At 36.1% G+C, this 22420-nt stretch overlaps 1 protein-coding gene across 5 annotated transcripts in view; it reads left to right on the forward strand.

Annotated features, from left to right (window-relative positions):
* Macrod2 (mono-ADP ribosylhydrolase 2) overlaps nt 1-22420 on the forward strand; it is a 2042921-nt gene that overhangs the window by 1927696 nt on the left and 92805 nt on the right. For all 5 annotated transcript variants that reach the window (XM_046434337.2, XM_046434346.2, XM_046434363.2 and 2 more), the window contains one exon: nt 12530-12607. In XM_046434337.2, coding sequence (XP_046290293.1) covers nt 12530-12607 — 78 coding nt within the window. The remainder of the gene's footprint in view (nt 1-12529; nt 12608-22420) is intronic.

The raw sequence follows: 22420 nt of genomic DNA on the forward strand, positions 1-22420 counted from the left end.
CAATATAATCCAAAATAACCAACTACAAAGTGTAGACAACATAAAAATTACGAAGAGATATTTTATATCTTTTATGTACTAAGTCTGTGAAACAGAGTGAATACTTTACTTTTGCATAGCATGTCTTTTGGACTTGCCACCCATCACAAATGAGTGTGAAGAGTATTTAGATTTAGCTAAAGGAGCATATGCTAGAGAGAGTCTCTTGCTTTTCGTCTTTAAGCTCTGTTCTTAAGGAGATCTCCTCTATAGAATTTGATGTGATCACTAATGATATAACCTGGGCCTTTCTTGCTTCTCAGGCAGGTTATTTGCCAAGTTGCAAGGAGTTTTAACAGATTGACAATAATATCCAGTACATCTAATGTGAAGAAGAGATGCTCTGAAAATGGCTCTCCCGTCTTCATTTATTGGTGTGGAACTCATGAATCTGGCCACTCAGATCTGTGTGTCCTTCCCCACCACATAAGATGCTGTCCTCCCTGCAGTGCAGAATCTGTGGCCTCTCCACAGGATACCTAGCAGAAAATCCCACTTTAAGTGAAAGAGCATTCACATACACAAAGGCTTTGTTCAACATATTCAGTGTATTTTAAGGCAGAAGTTCTCAAAGAGTAGTCCCTGGGGCAGAAACATTGGCACCTCCTGGGGACTTGTTAGAAATGTAAATTTTCAGCCTGGTGCTGTGGCTCCCACCTGTAATCCAGCAGCTGGGGAGGCTGAAGCAGAAGGATCTCAATTTCAAAGCCAGCCTGAGGGAAAGCAAGGCCCTAAACAACTCAGGGAGACCCTGTCTCTAAATAAAATACAAAAATAGGGCTGGGGATGTGGCTCACTGGTTGAGTGTCCCTGAGTTCAATCCCTGGCACCCAAAGAAAGAAAGAAAGAAATGCAAATTTTCAGTCCCCACCCACCACCATCCAGGCCTACACAATGGGAAGTTCTGGGGGTGGGGCCCAGCAGTCTATGCTAACAAGTCCTTCAGGGGATCCCAATGCATTCTAAAACTTGAGGAATGCTGTAGTAAAGATATAGTATGTTGGGGAGTGTATTAGGTGAGTGCCATGAATAGTCAATGTTTGGAAGGAAAAAAAAACATATATAATTTTTTCATTCTTCAAATGGGATCCACTGACACAACCAGCTATCAAAGTACTAAAATTCACACTCATGTACAACATTATGAATGAATTTCACAAATGTATCATTGAACAGAAGTAACCAGACACAGCGAACCACATATTGGGCAGAATTCAACTTACGACAAGTCCCAAAGCAGGCATCACTGAATGGATGCTGGTGGAAGATGGAGTGATGATTTTGGGGTGAGGGAAGTATCTGGAAAGAAGGATGAGGAGTGCTTCCAGGATGCCAGCCATGTTGGTTATGCCGAATGGTTCAACTCATAATTCATCAGGCTGCACACTTACAAAACTTTTACTTTCCTTTATGTATATTTATAATAGACAAAAAGCTAAGAACTCAAGTCTTTTTAATGAACATTAGAAATGCAAGGTTCTTGGAGGCTTTTGTTTTTGTTTTTTTGTTTTTATGTTTTGGTACCAGGGATTGAACCCTGGGGTGCTTAGCCACTGAGCCACATCCCCAGCCCTTTTTAGTTTTTATTTTGAGACAGGGTCTCGCCAAGTAGCTTAGGGCCTCTCTACATTGCTGAGGCTGGCTTTGAACTTGCAATCCTCCTGCCTCAAGCTTACAAGCCATTGGAATCACAGGCATGTGCCACTGCGTCCAGCAGGAATACCAGGTTTTAGGAAAATGTTCAGTGATATAAATAGCAAACAGTTTAATTCTTCAGTCCTCTCTTAGTTGTCCCTCCTGAGACTGCCATTAAAGTGACACCACTTAGTTCTCCAGTTTAGAGGACTGTCACACACTGCCTTGATCCTCTCAGATTAAAGTCCTTTCCTACCTCTTGGTCTCTGCTCAGTGTCATCTGTTCCTTGTTCTCTGCTGACTTCAGACCAATCCCCAGAAATTGGTTATTGCCATTAACTCAAATTGATTCAAGTGGAATACTTCCAAGATCTTCACTTGAAAAAGCCCCCAAAGACAAATGTTTCAAGTCTTTAATGGAGGAAATATTGCCCTGGAAACTGTGAGAGGACAAGATGGATAACTTTGGGACAGGTGGTCCTCTCAAGCAACACCCTATAGTCCTATCACAGTCAACCCCATCACATAAATTCTCCTCACCAGTGATGGAGGGAACAGTAGGACGGTGCAGGTGTAGCAAAGGAACAGGGGTTGATGTTGCCTTAAAGAGAGGTGGTGCTCTAGACAGAAGTACTACTATCCTAAAATGTTTGTGAATTCTGTTTGCAATGGTGCTTTGTCAGGTAAGAATCACAAAAGAAAAAGGGATCACAAATTTGTGTTTAGGGATTTTTCAGTATTTTCATTATAGACTCTTAGAATAAACTACTTCTCATTCTGATGGAATATTAGAGACCATTGGTTAATAAACTGCTGTCATTATCTTTTTTGAAGAAAATTTTTCAGTATGTTTTTCTAATCAAAACAGAACTGATATTCTGACAGTACACCTTTGTGTACAGTAATTTTAAAATACTGAAATGTTCACCTGGTATTTGGCTAGCAATGATGTACTCCCCTCCTTGCAAGTGAGCCTTCCCACCATCACCCTGCTATGCCAGGCAGACGTCAGGGGCTCTAAGATCTTGCCCCAATGACATGGATGTGTCCATCTTTATTTGCTGGCATCAGTGCCAGTGAAGTGAGCTATCACTCCAGAGTATCATACTATATATACACACTACACAAACCACTTGATGTAGTTCCTCAACTACATCAATGAAAACATGATCGCTGGGAATTGGAATGGGGAAAGGGAACCTTATATTTAGAAAAAATTCCATTTCCAAATCCATTTTGTGACTTTTCTCTGCTGGTAACACATGTATATATTCTTGTCCAGCAAGCATCCAAATGTTAAAAGCATTATCCACCTAGCATTTGTACCATTGTTGAAGCTTTACCTCCCAAAGTGATAGTTTTGCAAGATGGGGCCTTTGAGAGGTAATTAGGATTAGGGGTGAGGCCCTCATGGTAGGATTAGTTCCCTTATAAAAAGAGGAAGAGAGATTGAGAACTTTTTCTTTGCAAGCACAGTCACCAAGAAAGAGCTATGTGGGAACACAACCAGAGCCTGCTGTGAAGAACACCTCCATCAGAATCCAAATCTACCATCACTTCGATCTTAAACTTTGCAGTCCTCCAAACTGTAAGGAATAAATGTCTGTTGTTTAGGCCACCCAATCTAAAATATTCTGTTATAACAACCCAAGCAAACTAACAGTCAGTCATTGCATTAGGGAAAGCTAGAATAATTTCTAATACTTTTTTTTCCATGCTGGGGTTGAAACTCATCCTTGTGCATGCTGTGCTAGAACTCTACCACTAAGCCACATCCCCAGCCCATGATTTCTAAAACTTACAGTTAAACCTACTCTAAGATAGTAGCAAATTCAAATAAAATCCCCCTGGAAATAGTGAATAACACTTTAAAGTTAATCCTTAGTATACTTCCCAAGGTCCTCTTAAAATATCCTTTTATAGTGTTTTGTTTTAACACATTTTTCTCATTTTATGAGGCAAAACATTGTCCTCATCATGCAAATACCTCTATACACCCCATTTCCTATAATACCAGATGTCACCTGATTTTTTTCCTACCACCAGGGTCATATTTGAAAATGAAATTTACTGAACTTGTTTTATCCTGCATGAGCCAAGCAGTTCCCCTCTTTAACTTTCTGTAAGGTTTTTGGTCGAGTACAAATGAACACTATACATTTTGAAATGACTAAAAATGTGAACATTTTCAAAAGTGGACCTAAAAGAATGCCAACCTTCTTAAACTAATATTTGTAAAGAGCACTTGAGAAATGTTTAGAGAATATATGCACATTAAAATTAGATAATGAATTTACAAGAACCACAAACTGAGTTAGACTCTCTCAAGTTATACAAAAGAAATGTACATCGAGATAAAATCTCTTGGTCAGAGAGGCAAAGAATGAGGAAACTATGCTATGAACCCTGAGCACTGCTTCAGCTGTTCAAACAGTTCCCTAGAGACTCAACACCCTCTCCAACAATCATCCATTCAAGAGCTAATTGATTCCCTTCACCATAATCTAAGATCATTTCTCTCCTGGCAGGTGGAACTCTCATGTCAGCTCACCTTAGTAGCTGTGGTCCAACAGTAGATGTCCTTCCAGAGCCCATCCCTCATCAATCATCTGTAGCGTACGGATTATCAGGGTAATATGGGGCAAAACAAGGCAACCTCTTTTCCCAACTGGCTCTTATTAGTTGGCAGCCCCTGTTCCCAATATGCCCTAATTAAAGGCAACGTGATATAAGGGAACAGAAAACTGTAAGTCAGGAAAACAGGGTGAACATTCACATTTTGCTACTAAGTAGTAGGAAACTATCTTGACTATCTTAGTTTTAGTTCCACAAAACAAATCCTGAGACAAGGATAGTATGCAAGTGGTTTATTTGGGAGGTAATCCCAGAAGCACAGGTAAGTCATGAAGAAGTTGGACAAGGAAGGGAAAACCATCAATGGATGACATTAGCAAGCAAGTTACTGCTGAGGGAATCTGGGGCTCTGTTTCTTTGAAAGGTGTATAAAACATATTCAGGATCATCTCTCCAAGGGGTGGGGAAATTGCATATCCCCTAAATCCTTTTGGGTCAGATACTGGACATTAACTCCTGGGTAATTCTGGTCCATTCAGGGTAATGGTCTCAGTCAAGTCTCAGAAAGCAGCTGGTTTACTGGAATCATCTGCTGCAGTTTCAAGGGTTGTCCAAAGGGGAATGAGTGGGTATGGGCTATTTCTATTGCAGGTACTCAAGCTCTAGAGAGATAGAAGTGAATCCGAGGCTTGGACTTCCACCACAGCAATAACATGGGATTATTCTGAATAGCGGGGAAAAAAAGAAAAAAAGTTTCAGCTTGAATTTCCAAGAGATCAGACAATAGTAAAATAACTTAGGGTAGGTTTCATAAAATGAACAACAATGAAGCAATCCATATAGTAGAACAATATGCACTCACTTGAGGAAAAGTTAAAAAGAAAAGAAAAAAAATAAAGGAAAATAAGCACATGAGAAAATGAAAGCCTACCATTTGTCCTCTATTTTTCTTAGATGGAGTTTAAGGGGTTATGGATCCTTCTAGTTAGAGAAGCAAGTGCTAACAGGAACTCATCCAAGTCTTTGAGGTTCACATAGAATTAGTTACTTCCACAAAGCATCCAAATGCTTATCTTAGTCTCTTAGACATGTCACTTTATATCATTTGGACAAGTTAGGATCCTGCAGGGTGGGCTATGACTTAGGCTTTGAAGACTCAGACATCCTTGGCTCTCAGCAATAGGGGGTACTGGCATCTCAGCCAGTGTCTGGATAAAAATAATCTAACCCCAGAAGCTGTAGCATTTGTGAATCTGAAGACAGATTCTTTCTATTGCCTTATTTCTCTGTGAAATAGAACAACTGAGAAGTAGTAACCCACTTTTGGACTGACTGAGCTCAGAGGAAACACTACAAAAAACCTTTACACTTCTCCCAGTGGAAAGGTCCTCTCAGTAGTACAGTGAAAATAACCTTTCATCACCAGACCCAATTAAACCAAAATGCAAACAAATCACTTCTGTTCTTCCAGGCTTGTAGGTGAATTTTTTTTTCTCAATTGGCGAAATAAATGTACAACATGATATTTTGAAAAATGTGTTAGTCAGCTTTCTGTTACTATAAGGAATATCTGAGATAATCCATGTAATAAGAGAAATGGTCTATTTTGGCCCACAGTTTCAGTCCATGGCTGATTGACACCATTGCTTTTGGACATGTGGCAAGGTAGAACGTCGCATCAGGAGCATGTGGCAGAAGAAACGTGTTCTCCTCATGACCCAGGGTGAAAAGAGAAAGATACTCAAGTCCTATAGTTTTTTTTTGTTGTTGTTTTGTTTTTTAAGGTATATCCCCAGTAACCTAAGACCTCCTCCTAGGCCCTACATCTTAAAGTTTCCTCCACCTCCCAATAGCACCACACTGAGGACCAAGCTTTAAATACATGGGATCTTGGATGACATTCCAGATCCAAACTGTAGCATATTTCCACTCTGTAGAATGGTTAAATAATGGTAATTAACATTATGCATTACCTCACATACCATTATTTTTATGAAATAACACTTAAAATCTATCCTTCTAGTAATTTTCTAGTTAACCTTCCTTACCTGTGGGCTCTGCATTTGTGGATTCTACCAACTGAAGATCAACATACTAGAAAAAAAGCAATTGAATCTGTAGTGATCATGTACTGACTTTCTTTTCTTTGTAATTATTCCTAAACAGTAGAACAACTATTTGCAAAGCCTTTTTGATAATATTAGGTATTATAAGTAATCTCAGGATGATTTAAAGTATATAGGATGATGTGCCTAGATTAAATATTACGCTGTCTTATAAAAGATATATTTTATCATTTATAAGCATCTGTGGATGTTGGCATCTGAGGGGGTACAGGAGGGAACCAATCTTCTGCAGATAACCAAGGGACAATTGTATACATTACATTGTTTTTAACTACAGGCACCATGTTATACAATTGATCTCTCCAACCCTTTTTATATTCAGAACCATGGCTACATTTCATGTCTGTGGCCTAGCCAGACTTTTTTCTTTATTTTAAGTGATGTCAAGAGAGCCTCTGGTGTGAGATTTCACAAGGTAGAGACAGGCAAGATGAGAAAGGAGTCAAAAAGAGGAGGTCAAGGATACTGAAACAGCCAAGTCACAGACAACTAAAAATAAGAGCAGATTTGCCTTTGTTTACGTTGCCAAAGGGGAAAAATTAACTTGATGGAAAGGGTAATTAAGCATTTCTTTTTCCATAGTGGTCCAACCCAGCTTCATATCCAGCTGTTCTGTTTTACATTGTGATGATTCTTGATCCAGTCGCTGAGTTAAAGAGGGCCGGTGCGGCCCTGGTGGCATGCCACAGTTCTTCCCCGACTATTAACCTTTATTTTATAAGTAGACAATAAAACTCTCAGTGAGAACCAACCAACTGGTAGTCAGAGAATAAGGGGAAATTGGGAACATTTACAGAGAGATGTTGTCCAGAACAAAGACATAATTTGAACAATTCTTCAGATTAGCATTATCTTAGATCATCTAATTTAATAACCTCCATTCCTCATTAAAGAAATTTGAGATTATGAAAGGTGAATGGATTTCCATGGAGTTATGCAGTTCATAGTTCTAAATCCTGAATCACAATCATCTACTAGTATTCCTCTCAGCCTAAGATTTGACCAAAGTTCACTGTTTGGAATTAGGAACAGGTTTTCTAATTAGATATCAAGTTGGTTGTCTATGATGGTAGTTTTCCCGGCTATGCTTCAAAAGCTGTTAGGGCCTTGATTCCAGAACTCTGGGAATGATTAGCCACCTTTTAATGGGGGTTAATGAGAGCGTAATGAAGATAAATGATCATCCATAGCTCTGTTGGACTCCCTGACTCCCAGAGCCATGTCCTGTCTGTGAACCCAGATACCTTTCAGGTAAATATAGTTCATCCTTGTATATCCAACTTCACTGGGACCCAGCACAGTTCAGATAATTGATATCTGCATATTCTGGATGTGTTATAGAATGTATTTTTTCTATATAAAGGATTAGCCATTGTGAAATTTCCATGAGACTGTAAACAGCTGCATAGAATCCAGTTTACCGTGGATAAGCACCCCCCCGTTCAGATGGAGGAAAAATTACTTTATCCTAATTGCTTCACATAATAAACTAGAGATTTCAATAAACAGGCCAGGATAAATGGTTTGTTTGGTATAATCAAATCAGTTTTCAAGAATCAAAGGAAGCCCAGGTGATTGCATTTCTGTGCAACTTTTGCACTGAGCTCTGGTACTCATTTAGATATTTACACATTGCTGAGAAACAATATGTTGTGTGTGTATTTTTGTGTATACCTTTATTTTATACAAACTTGTTAGAGCATCTATACCAAAATGATTGCCTGCTGTCCTAAATAGTCGTTAGGGGTTAACAATCTTACTAGAAGTATTTTGTAGACTTCCTGGCTTGAAATTATCTTCAAAGAGAGTTAATCATCTATCATTTTATATCTTATATTTATCCCTAATTTTGGCACAAAATGTTTCTTGCCAAGTGGATCATCTTCCTTATGCATTAGAGACATCCCAATAACTTTTTGGCTGTTTTAACAAGTCAAATTTACCTTAAAGGTTCAAGATTTGTCATTGATGAATTCTTGAAGTGGGCATCAAGCTTGGTGACTAATACCTCAAAAGTTGTCCTGACGATCTTTTGTAAAATGGCAGCATCACAGGCACTAAGATATAGATATTTACAGTTATTTTTAACATTTCTGGGGTCATAGATCCACATGAGAATGTGATCAAAAATTATTTCCTTCCCAAATTTAACATATGAATATATAAATGCACTTTTGTAAATCTTGCCAAAAGGTTTTATGAATTCCTGGAGCACACCCAGGGATCCTCTGGGGCTAAAAATGTTTGTTCTAAGTGAATATTTTGGGAAAAGATAACTATTTATTTTGATTTATTGCATAGATATGTTTATAAAAATTTCAGTAGTTTCATCATTTGTCATCACAGATTAAATCCATTCATGTACTAGTCCATGTAGATATGTGTGATTGACTGCATTAAAAGTAGCCTACTTTGGGGAATTTCTATTTTATGGGGTTTTTTTATTTTATTTTAATCAATTTTAAATATTCTTTTAAATCTTTTTCAATTTTCTTTATGGGAGGGTTTTTAAAAAAAATTTATGAAAGCATTTCCTTTTTATTCTTGTTAATCTTCAAAGCATATCTATGTATAGACCTTTGGCTTGAATATTTGATATAATAATTGCATTTAAAAAAAATCTTTAAATATGACATTGACCTCAAAGATTCTGAAAGTCAGAATCTACATATAAATTTAATTCTAGTTTCTGCTATTTATTAAAAAAGAAAAAAAACACTGACTGAATATCAGAATTAGATAATAACTTTTGTGTTTTTTAACATGACCAAATGATAAGGTACTACAAGAATTTAGTATAAACAACTACATTTTTTTAGTTGTAGATGGACACAATATCTTATTTATTTATTTATTATGTGGTACTGAGGATCAAACCCAGTGCTTCACGCATGCAAGGCAACCAGTGAGCTACAACCCCAGCCCCAAACAACTACATTTTTAAGGGTAGTTAATAGAACTTGCATAGAACTAATAGGCATCTTAGTTATTGAATTTATAATAATTTATAATTTAAAATAAAAGGACTGGTGTCTTAGTTCATGTAGATTTCTATAACAAAATTCCATAAACTGTATAACTTGTAAACAACCAAAAAACATATATTTATCACAGTTCTAGGAACTGGGAAGTCCAAGATCAAGGTGCTGGCAGAGTTAATGATGTCTGGTTGAAGACCTACTTTCTAGTTCATAGACAGAGCCTTTTTGTTTGTTTGTTTTATACCAGAGATTGAACCAAGGGGTGGCTGAGTCACATCCCCAGCACTTCTTATTTTTTATTTTGAGGCAGGCTCTCACCAAGTTGTTTAGGGCCTTGCTAAATTGCTGAGGGTGGCCTCAAACTTGCAATTCTACTGCCTTAACCTCCAAAGTGCTGGGATTACAGGCACACCCAGCAGATAGCCTTCTTTCTGTGCCTTCACATAGAGGAAGAGATAAAGTGTCTCTCAAGCCTCTTGGTAAGGGAACAATTTTCTTCATGACCTATTCAACTCCCAAAGGCACACTCCCTAATGCCATCACTTAGGGATTAGGATTTCAGCATATGAATTTGGGGAGAGGGGGACACAAACTTTCAGACCATAACAAACAGATAAACTTTCTTTCTCTCTCATGAGTAATTATTTCATATTCACATACCATGCAGCTTGCATTTCCCCCCTAAACAGAAAACCTACACTGCTGCTTCAAACCTATAACTAAGCATAATGTTTTAAGATCAATGATTTAAAACATAAAGGATCAAATCCAGTCTTGCTAAAGTCTGTGGAAGTTCAAATAGCCCTTTTAATAGAGTAAATCTATAGGAACAATCTTCCATAGCTACCTGGTTATTTGTGAATACTATCACAAGCTTATAGTTTTCATCCTACGTTATTGACAGATATGCAGATAGGACCATTTCAGAAGAAGAGGCTCACATACAAGACAGACTGGGTTTGGAGATGTGTCATGTTGACATGAAGTCCTTGTCATCAAGTGAATATGTATATTTGTGTGCACACATAAAATACACTCAAATATTGCATCTCTGAAATGCATACTCGCTTCACTGGTTATATTTAATTTATTATCAGGATACATCTTAGCATGTATTTATTTGGTACCATTAAATAATATTGTAAATATCAACTGAGGATATCTTGGATTCAATGAAATGCATTATATAGATTACATACAGAACATCAGCTCAGAAAGTGCCTTGGTAATGTTAAATCAATCTCCCAAGGAAATTGAAAAGGGTAATTTGCTGAAGACACAGATTTTGGTGACAAAAACAAATGCATCCCAGTGATTAATTTTTCAAATGCTTTCCACTCATGTGAATCATTTGATCACAAGCTTTAAAAATGAATGTAAATTATCTTTTAAAAAACATTTCTTAAGTAATATGTGGTGCAGAAACATACTGTTTATGTAAGTTAAAAAGCGATTAATTATTGTTCAGTGAAAAGGAATAAATTCCAAATATATGTAAAATCTTAGATAATCCTAAAATGTTAATACTGAAATGAGTGTTCTAAAAGACAATATATCAAAAGATAACATTTTCCTATAAATGAGTAAAACTAAAACACTTTCACATTTAAATTGTAGCCTAATAGAGATAGTTCCTTTTTCAATCATTGTTTATTTTCACTATTAATGTAGGAAAAAAGGCAGTTGAAGGATTTTTTTTCAGTCCACATGTTAGCTCCAAAATTAAAAAAGCACATTTTAATGGGAGTTGGTTTAAAACAATTTGACATGAGTGAGATAACAATTTGAAAAATGTGTCTATGCTCAGTTTTGCTTCTAAATTTTGACTTTTAAACTTATTGTCAGTCTCAGAAAGAAATAAGAAGCAGTGAAGATAATTAAACATTTGCCTTGGGGGAATTATTTGCAGTTAATTAAAACCATACACTTCGGGTGTATACTTGCTTCACTGGTTATTAAATTTGAATCATATGTTAACTACCCAGGTTTCTCACTTGTCCATCAAATGTTGCTTGTGGCAGGGCGAAGAAACAAATTTTCCCATAATATTCCAAACCATAATGTTTGAAGCTCTCTGTCTCCAAGTTTTGAGAGGGAGGGAACAAAAGAAAGAGAGGGAAAGGGAAACAAGGAAAGAATAATTATTTTAGACTCTAAGTCATCACTCTTGAAATGCAACTTAGTGATGCAAACTCAGTAGAGAACTTATTTTTAAACAATACAGGTGTAGGTCTGCCATTTCCAGCTTTCTCCATGGCCACATGCTAACAGGATTAACTAGGGGGTTTTAAATATTTTTGAATTACCTTCCTTTTGGCTATTTAAAAATATCTACTAGATTGTAAGCTCTATGAGGGCAGAGATTTAGTTGTATGTTCCCTATTGACTCTCTGGCACCCAGAATAGTGCCTGCCATATGATAGCCCTTAATAAATATTTACAAATGAGTAACAGACCTATTTTATGCATTCCTGCTGACCCATTCACTGGCTCAATCCAGTGTCTTTTTGGAGAACCTCCAGAGAAACCTCTTTCAACATTCTAGCTTTGCAAGTGTTCATAGAATCCTTTTAGCTATGTTATTTCCTAGATAGTATATACTATAACCAAAAAATGAGTGTATGCTAATTCCATACCTAAATGTGCTATATGAGAGAAAGAATGACATTGCTCAGAACAGAGGGTCTGCATTCCCTCATTGCTATTGTGCAACTCATATGGTACCTGGGAAAGATAATCATAATTACCACTGGATTTCCAAAGTGCTATTTCTGATTTTTTCAAGGATTCATGGCTTGTATATGTGAACAACTACAGTACTGGAAACATTAAGAACATTAAAATTAGAAATTCCTTTAATCTTCTCTATTTTGCCTTCCTTTCATATCCTTTCCTACAATTCTAACACTTTCACTGATGTATGAATCCTGCTTTGTATTTTCTACTTTGTTGCAAACAGATTCTCCAACTACATCTCTACCTTTGTAAGCTTTGTGTGTATATCTCACAGGCTACTTTAAGAAAAGCTATTTATTAATGAAAATCTTTTAAGTATTTTAATGGTTATTTTTAAAAAAATAATAAATTCTGTTGCCCTGAAATATCTATCATGTTAGTACTGGAAGGTGCTTTTCTTTTCTCAGTTAAAAATGCTGATTAAATGTTTGTTGTCAGATTCTTCAAAGGATGACAATATTATAAAAGACAATGAAGTAACAGATCATTCTGTGTGTGACCAAGATCATCCCAATGGTAAGTTGTGAGATCCTTTTATAGTTATTTTTTTCCTCTTGGAAAACATTCCATCTACAAAAGCAGATTTGAGTTTTTTTCTGGAGAAAATTGAATTCTGAGGTATTTTCTTAGTGCTGAACACCAGCTGATTGGTAGCTGACATCTTGAGATAGGGTTTCTGCTTTCCACAATCTTCATTACCCATTATTTATGTACCAGGCTGGCTTCATTTATTTTGCTTATTGTTACCTGCCTGTATTCTATAAGCATTGGTTTGGCAACTACTGAAATGAATGTGTGATAAGAATGAGAATAAATGTGAGACATATGGAGAATAAACCCAGGAGATTAAATCTACATATCCTTGGAATACCAAGAAGACCGAATAGAACAAACAAATGAAGCAATCTTTAGAAAACTAATAGGAAAAGAATTTTCCTAATGCAAACCAGTTTCTCTGTCCAAAATATGAGAGTATGCATTATATTTATAGACAAAGAAAATGAAAACTCAAATGAGAACAGACACCTACGTAGCCTCATGGAATTTCTGAAGATCAATGATAAAGGCTTTCAAAGCATACAAGAAAGTCTAAATCGGGTTACAAGTAATATCACCAGAATCAGATTAGCTTTAGCCTTCTTCTTCTGCAACCCCAAATGCTTAGAGAAAATGAAGTAACATTTCCAGAGCTCTAAAGGACACAGTTTCTATATTTAGTGAAGTTATTATTCATGCATGGAGTCAAAAGTAATATTTTCTCAGGAATACAAAGATTAAGAAAATATGCTACCCAGATATCCTTTCTGAGTGAACTAACCAAAGGCCTGTACAAAAACAATAAATATAGGAAGGAATGTAAAATCCAAAACCAAAAAGGCACAGTTTAGAGGAACTATGTGGTCAGACCAATAAAATATATGAAAATATTAACATAATTATTTCAAAATAAGCATCCGAATATTTCACCTAATTCTTTTTTTTTTTTTTTTGAGACAGGTTTCGTTTTTGGTTTTTTGCTACCAGGCATTGAACTCAAGGGTACTCAACCACTGAGCCACATCCCCAGCCCTTTTTTATATTTTAGTTATATACAGGGTCTTACTGAGTTGCTTAGGGCCTCACTAAGTTGCTGAGGCTGGCTTTGAACTTGCAATCCTCCTGCCTCAGCCTTCCCAGCTGCTGGGATTACAGGCATGTGCCATGGCACCCAGTTGAGACAGGTTTTTCTAAGTTGTTGTGGGTCTTGCTAAATTGCTGAGCCTGGCCTCCAGCTTGTGATCATCCTACCTCAACTTTCCAAATACCTTAGATTTATAGGCAAGTGCCACCATGCCCAGCTCGAAATATTTTAACTGAAATTTATAGTATATGCTGTTCAAAAATGACAAAGGTAAAGAAGAGACTTCTACTATCAGAAATGAAAGTCAAAATAATGTAGGCCATTTCTCTCATTAAAGAACTAGACAATTTAGACAAAACTATATATATTACATGTATATGTGATATGTTATCTGATTACATTATATATCATATGGTATTATGTTTATCACAGAAATATGTGTCACACATAATATGTATTATTTAATAAATTATGCACATATCTATTTTATATGTATTGTGTGAGGGGAAGAAAAAAAAAAACGACAGAGTTAGAAAACATCAGAGGGTTGATAAGATAGCTAAGACTTATCAAACTAAACCCAGAATTTAAAACTGCTGTTTACCTTAGGAGAAGGTAAACATTTTTTTTTTGGCTGATTCTGCAGAAAATTGTCTGGAGTCCTATTGATGAAAAGGAAAAGGGACCGTACTATACCCACCACCCTATATTTTGGGCTGAAAACCTAAAGATACATATCCCAGAAGAATAAACCCACAGTATATCTATTTTCTGAAAGCTGTTTTCCATTTTCAAGTGATCTCCATCCCCAAATTAAATTAAGAACAGCTCAGATTATTAACTCTCCCCAGGCACCTGAGAAAAACACACGTGAAATATTTATTAGAGGAAAAAAGCACCTTGTAGACTTCAAACATTTTTTTCTTTCAAATTTGTGAAATATAATGTCTTGCTGGGCATGGAGGCATACACCTATAGTTCCACCAACTCTAGAGGCTGAGGCAGGAAGGTTGTAGGTTTAAAGTCAGCCTCAGCAACTTAGACATGCCCTAAGCAATTTAGTGAAAACTCATCTCAAAACAAAAAAAGCTGGGAATGTTGCTCTGTGGTTAAACACCCCTGGGTTCAATCTCCAGTACCAAAACAAACAAACAAATAAATCTAGCACACACATACCAAAAAATAGCTCCACACCAAAATGAGTAAATAAGATTACATGAAACAGAATATGAAGAAATGAGATAAATAGACCCACATGAGCTGAAAATATTAGGGTTATAAGTACAAAGTATAAAGTAATGGTGAAGACTCTGTATAAAGGAATAATGATAAGATTGAAAATTTTATCTGAGAACTAGATATTGAAAAGAAAAGAAAGCCTAGAAATAAAAGATCCTGAGATTAAAATTAATGATTCAATGAATAGATTTATGGTTTAATAAGATATTAGATGCAAATGAAAAAGAATTTGTGAACCCTAAGTTAGGTTAGAAGAATATATCCAAACTAAAAACAGTGGGCAAAAGGATAGCAAAGGCTCAAAAAAAGGAAAAGATCACATGTTAATGGAGAGAATTGGTCAGGAGCAACATTTGAAGAAACTATAATGAGAAATTTCCCACATTGATAAGAACATTAGGCCAAATGTCCCAAAAGCCTTTTGAATTCAAAGCAGAATAAATAAAAATAATTCCACAACTAGGTCTATTATAGTAAAACTGCACAAACCAAAGATAAACAAAACTTATAAAAAGCAAACTTCACTTGTACTGATAGTTGATTTTCCAATAAATATAATGAAAATAAAAAAAACAGTATGGCAACATAGCTGCCAACCAAGAATTCTCAACCCAGGAGGGAAAAACATGTTTCAAGAATATAGGTTAATCAAGACTATTGCCAAACAAAATAAAAAGCATGGCTCATCACTGCTTTCTGGTGTTCTACAGTCAGGAACATACTCATTCCAAGTAGAAGGTCAAAGACAAAGGAAGGAATTAGAGCAAAGTAAATGGTAATTGGATAAATCAAAATGAATATTGATGGTACTAATCAATAGTGATAATAATCATAATGCCTTGTGGGAATTAAGATACACATTGCTTTAAAATATTCCACCATAATGACATTTACTGAATAAGATAAATTTAAATGTTCTGGTATTGTTCATTGTCATGGGAGGTAATAGTATCAATTAATTTTCAAATTTTATAAGATTCATGCTTCCCCAAGAGTCAGGAAATGAGATGAGCTCTGTGATTGCCCCAGCTGACAGCCTGGAGAGTTTCTAGGTTATGGTTCAGAGAAGAATGACTCCAACTCTGTCAGAGTCCTGTAGCCTCTTACAGGACTGAGGATCTTTTACAGACTCTTATTTTCGTCCAGGAGACAGAACTAAAGATCCTGGGAAGCTAAAGTGGCAAGAGTTTTCAGGGCAGAGTAATGGAGAGGAGAGAGCTCCACAGAGGGGACACCTTAGAGATCCACAGAGGGAATGCCGTAGTCTTCAGCTGAGTACTCTTTGGTGCATGCACATTTTAAAGGAGACTACCCAAGGCTATGTAAATATGCTAAATGGCTTTAGGGAATTATACCAGAAGTTTATATGGAACTGGAATGAGTGCCTATTGCCATCAGACCCTGGAAAAGCTATTACTTCACAGAGACCTCAGAAGAGTTTTGCTTCTGTAATAGAGCAAAACAAGCAGTAGACCAAAGGCTACTCTAATCCTCCATCATAAACTTAAATCGTTAAGACATTAAAGGATCAAATTATTTCTGTGTGGGCCTGGGGCTGTAGCTCAGAGATAGCTAGCCCTTGCCTAACATGTATGAGGCACTGGGTTTGATCCTCGGCCCTACATAAAAATAAATAAAATAAAAGTATTGTCCATCTTACAACTAAAAAAAAAAAAAATTTAAAAAAATGTTTCTGAGTAACCTAGCTACATTCCAGAATTTAAGAATTTAAGAATATTTATAAGTATATAAGTATATCTCACATCCCACAATGTAAAATTGACAAAATTTCCAGGAATGAAAAGAAGCAATCCAAAGATACTTCTCTGTGCCTCTTTCCTATCTCTGCACATCTTGTGAGCAGAGGTCTGTGTTCTGACCAGTTTTATCAAGAATGTTTATATTGCAAACAACCTTGGAAGATAGAGAACAGGCTTGCTGATAGCCTCAGAAGATAAGAGTAGTGTCTCCCACCAGATCAAAGAGCAGATATACTTAACTGTCCACAATAAAAGGTCCAGATTCTCCTTGTCCATAATAAAAGATCCAGATTCTCCAGATTCCCTTTGATACAACCCACCAAGTGTGCAACTATCACATATCCCCCTGATAATACCCTGTGGGAACTGTGCTCAGGAAATGGGAAAAAGTACTCTGGTTACTGCTATTGATCTGAATACTAAATTGTTCTTCATCTTCATCTTCGACCTCAGAAATCTAAGTCTTTTGTCAGCATCCATGGAACCATGGCTAGTTAATTTGTTAATTTGCAAGTAGATCAAAATCTCAGATCCTTCAAAATATTTGACAGGAAACAGGAATATATGACTCCCAGCAGAAGAAAAGTCAATTAATATAAATCAATTCAGAAGCAGCTCAGATAAGATAATTAGTATGGCCGAACATGCTAAAAATTATCATAGCAGTATTCCATATCTCTAAAAAGCTAAAAGAAGTATTTATTATGTTAATTCATGACATGGAAGATATCAAAAGACCCAAATTGAATTTATATCGATGAAAAGCAGTGTCTGAGGTAAATTGCACTTAATGGGAAAACAATGGCAGAGTAAACACTATAGAAGAAAAGATTAGTGAATTTGAAGATGTAGCAATCCAAATTGAAACTATCCAAACTGAAACACAGAGAGAAAAAAAAAAATAGCTGAAAAAAAAATGAAAAGAGCATCAGTAAGCTATGAAACAATGTGCAGGAAAATTCCAATTATAGTAATCATAAATTAGAATGTCTGAAATAGGTATGGGAACAACAGATGGAAAAAAATATTTTTAAGTAAAAATGGATAAAATTTTCAATTATTTGATGAAATTATGAACCCACATATTCAAGAACTTCTAGGGCCCCCAAACAAAATAAAGATAAAGAAAATCATTCTAGCACATTATAATCAACTCAAAACCAGAAATAAAGAGAACAGTATAATAAACAATGAGAGAAAAAGTACAAGTTAGACAGGAAGAAAAAATAAGGATGAAGAAAATGTCTCATTGGAAACTACAATTGCATTTTTCAAATGTGGATGTGGATGAATTTCACAATGTAATGGTAAACCGAAGAAGTTATGAACAAGTGTGTAGATCATCCTCACCTTACAATAGGGTTACATCCTGATAAACTCGACGTGAGTTGAAAATATGTCAAAAATGCATTTAATACTTCTCACCCACCAAACATCACAGTTGAGTCTAGTTTACCTTAAATGTGCTCAGAACACATAGTGGAGCAAAATAATCAAACCAAAGCTTATTTTCTAATAAAATAAATATATCTTGCAATTTATTAAATACCTACTGAAAGTGAGAAACAGAATGGTTGATGGGTACACTTTCACAGCATCATCAAGTCAAGACATTGTTAAGTCAAGCCATCATAAGTTAGGGACCGTCTATGTATTATAGAACTTAATTGATATCAAGTTCAGAAATCAGGGAAAAAATAACATACATTTAGAAAAACATATTTTGGCAGTAAGACAATAAAATCTAGGTAGTGGATACTCTGACAGCCAGGGTATTGGTTAAAGCTTGGTGATTGGGGAGGAGGTACTGATTAGGAGAGGGCCACAAGAAAGACTTCTAGGCTAAACAGTTATTATAAAAACATATTTTGTTAAATTTCCTTTTGGTTATTTAATTTTGTCCTCTATATTTGTGTATACCTTCTTATATGTATGTCACAATTTTATTAAATAGTTAAAAGAGGAAGGAAATGAGGAAGGGAAAGAAGTGTGAGGGAAGAAAGGAATCATTAAGTCTGGTATCGCTATACCGCCTGATTCACACTTCCTGCTTAGCATTGTTTTTGCTATTCTGGGTCTTTTGTTTTTCCATATGAATTTCATGATTGCTTTCTCTATTTCTACAAGAAATGCCGTTGGGATTTTGATTGGCATTGCATTAAACCTATAGAGAACTTTTGGTAATATCGCCATTTTGATGATGTTAGTTCTGCCTATCCATGAACAGGGTATATTTTTCCATCTTCTAAGATCTTCTTCTATTTCTCTCTTTAGGGTTCTGTAGTTTTCATTGTATAAGTCTTTCACCTCTTTTGTTAGGTTGATTCCCAAGTATTTTATTTTTTTTGAAGATATTGTGAATGGAGTGGTTGTCCTCATTTCCATTTCAGAGGATTTGTCGCTGATATACAGGAATGCCTTTGATTTATGCGTGTTGATTTTATATCCTGCCACTTTGCTGAATTCATTTATTAGCTCTAATAGTTTCTTTGTAGACCCTTTTGGGTCTGCTAGGTATAGAATCATGTCATCTGCAAATAGTGATAATTTAAGTTCTTCTTTTCCTATTTTGATGCCTTTAATTTCTTTCGTCTGTCTAATTGCTCTGGCCAGTGTTTCGAGAACTATGTTGAACAGAAGTGGTGAGAGAGGGCATCCCTGTCTTTTTCCAGATTTTAGAGGGAATGCCTTCAATTTTTCTCCATTCAGAATGATGCTAGCCTGAGGCTTAGCATAGATTGCTTTTACAATATTGAGGTATGTTCCTGTTATCCCTAGTTTTTCTGGAGTTTTGAACATAAAGGGATGCTGTACTTTGTCGAATGCAAACTATACTACAGAGCAATAGTAACAAAAACAGCATGGTACTGGTACCAAAACAGGTGGGTGGACCAATGGTACAGAATAGAGGACACAGAAACCAATCCACAAAACTACAACTACCTTATATTTGATAAAGGGGCTAAAAGCATGCAATGGAGGAAGGATAGCATCTTCAACAAATGGTGCTGGGAAAACTGGAAATCCATATGCAACAAAATGAAACTGAATCCCTTTCTCTCGCCATGCACAAAAGTGAATTCAAAATGGATCGAGGAGCTTGATATCAAATCAGAGACACGCCGTCTGATAGAAGAAAAAGTTGGCTACGATCTACATACTGTGGGGTCGGGCTCCAAATTCCTCAATAGGACACCCATAGCACAAAAGTTAATAACTAGAATCAACAAATGGGACTTACTCAAACTGAAAAGTTTTTTCTCAGCAAAAGAAACAAGAAGAGAGGTAAATAGAGAGCCTACATCCTGGGAACAAATCTTTACTCCTCACACTTCAGATAGAGCCCTAATATCCAGAGTATACAAAGAACTCAAAAAATTAGACAATAAGAGAACAAACAACCCAATCAACAAATGGGCCAAGGACCTGAACAGACACTTCTCAGAGGAGGACATACAATCAATCAACAAGTACATGAAAAAATGCTCACCATCTCTAGCAGTCAGAGAAATGCAAATCAAAACCACCCTAAGATACCATCTCACTCCAGTTAGATTGGCAGCCATTATGAAGTCAAACAACAACAAGTGCTGGCGAGGATGTGGGGAAAAGGGTACACTTGTACATTGCTGGTGGGACTGCAAATTGGTGCAGCCAATTTGGAAAGCAGTATGGAGATTTCTTGGAAAGCTGGGAATGGAGCCACCATTTGACCCAGCTATTCCCCTTCTCGGTCTATTCCCTAAAGACCTAAAAAGAGCATGCTACAGGGACACTGCTACATCGATGTTCATAGCAGCACAATTCACAATAGCTAGACTGTGGAACCAACCTAGATGCCCTTCAATGGATGAATGGATAAAAAAAAATGTGGCATTTATACACAATGGAGTATTACTCTGCATTAAAAAATGACAAAATCATAGAATTTACAGGGAAATGGATGGCATTAGAGCAGATTATGCTAAGTGAAGCTAGTCAATCCCTAAAAAACAAATGCCAAATGTCTTCTTTGATATAAGGAGAGTAACTAAGAACAGAGTAGGGTCGAAGAGCATGAGAAGAAGATTAACATTAAGCAGGGATGAGAGGTGGGAGGGAAAGGGAGAGAAAAGGGAAAATGCATGGAAATGGAAGGAGACCCTCAGAGTTATACAAAAGTACATACAAGAGGAAGTGAGGGGAAGGGGAAAAATAATATAAGGGGGACAAACGAATGTCAGTAGAGGGAGCAGAGAGAGAAGAGGGGAGGGGAGGGGAGGGGAGGGGAGGGGAGGGGGGATAGTAGAGGATAGGAAAGGCAGCAGAATACAACAGACACTAGTATGGCAATATGTAAATCAATGGATGTGTAACTGATGTGATTCTGCAATCTGTATATGGGGTAAAAATGGGAGCTCATAACCCACTTGAATCAAATTGTGAAATATGATATATCAAGAACTATGTAATGTTTTGAACAGCCAACAATAAAAAATTAAAAAAAAAAAAAAAGAAAGGAATCATTAATGGCAGAGGCTACAAAATAAAGACTAAGGTGTGGCACAGGGAAAGTTGCACATACAGTTGACTTCCATAGAGACTCAAACGCTAAAAGTTCTGGGTTATAGATTCTAACAACATAAGGCTTTACGAATATCCTTGATACATGTAGATATGTAGATAATGACAAATATGAAGGAAAATATGTTAAGTTTTAAAATTCCCCCAAAAGCTCATATTAAACATGTAAGTTTATTTAATAATGCAAATAATAATAAAATGTAACTAGCAATGTAGCCAAATCACAATGTATCAAACAAGATGACAGAAACACAAGCAAATAGTTATAACAGTAAGTATAATTAAGTTACTTTATCAAGTGTGAAAAGCATTCAGATTGAATGAAATTCAATAAAATTGTAACATTTTAAAAGGATAATGTTAAAAAAAGTATCTTTGGGAGATGAACATCAAAAGAAAACATGAAAAACTTCTTTAAAACTATCCAATTAGAATTCTAGCCAAAAGCCTCAAGGGAGAAAGAGTTGGTTATCTTATATTGATAAAAAAATTCAAATCCCTAATTAAATATAACAGTGATGGATCTTTGTCAGATGATGGGGCAAGATACAATACAAATAAAAACCTGTTGGAAATGGGTTGGGGAATTCACAGATACAATATTATCAGCAATGAAAGAACAAATGGACTGAAAACGACGTGGAATGTTTTTAAAATGTGGTTAACAGTGTGGTTCTGCTGTAGGAGTAGACAGCTGATCAATGAAACAAACTGAAGAGTTTAGAAATAGACCCAAGTAGATCTGGGATTTCAGTACATATTCTAGCTGACATTTCAAAGACAGATCACTCAATAAATGGCATTAAGACAACTGGTTGGCTATTTGGAAAAGTAAGTTGAGTCCCAACCTCATTCCTTACACCAACATAAATCCCAGAAGGAGCAAAGATGAAATGTAAAAATGCAACTATAAGATATTAGAGTAAAAGAACCAAAGGTTATTTTTCAGCACTAAAGAGAAATTGAGCTATAAAGCCATGAAAATACATAACAGAAACTTACATGCATATTACTAAGTGAAAGAAGATAATCTGAAAAAGCTATACACTATGTGGTTCCAATTATATCACATTCCAGGAAAGGCAAAATTATATAGAGAGTAAAAAGATGAGTGGTTTCTGGAGTTCAGGTGTAGGAAGAATGAAT

This window comes from Marmota monax, unplaced genomic scaffold, assembly GCF_021218885.2.
Source record: "Marmota monax isolate L192 unplaced genomic scaffold, Marmota_monax_Labrador192_F-V1.1 WCK01_AAM20220418_F8-fsc00005, whole genome shotgun sequence".
Lineage (NCBI taxonomy): Eukaryota > Metazoa > Chordata > Mammalia > Rodentia > Sciuridae > Marmota > Marmota monax.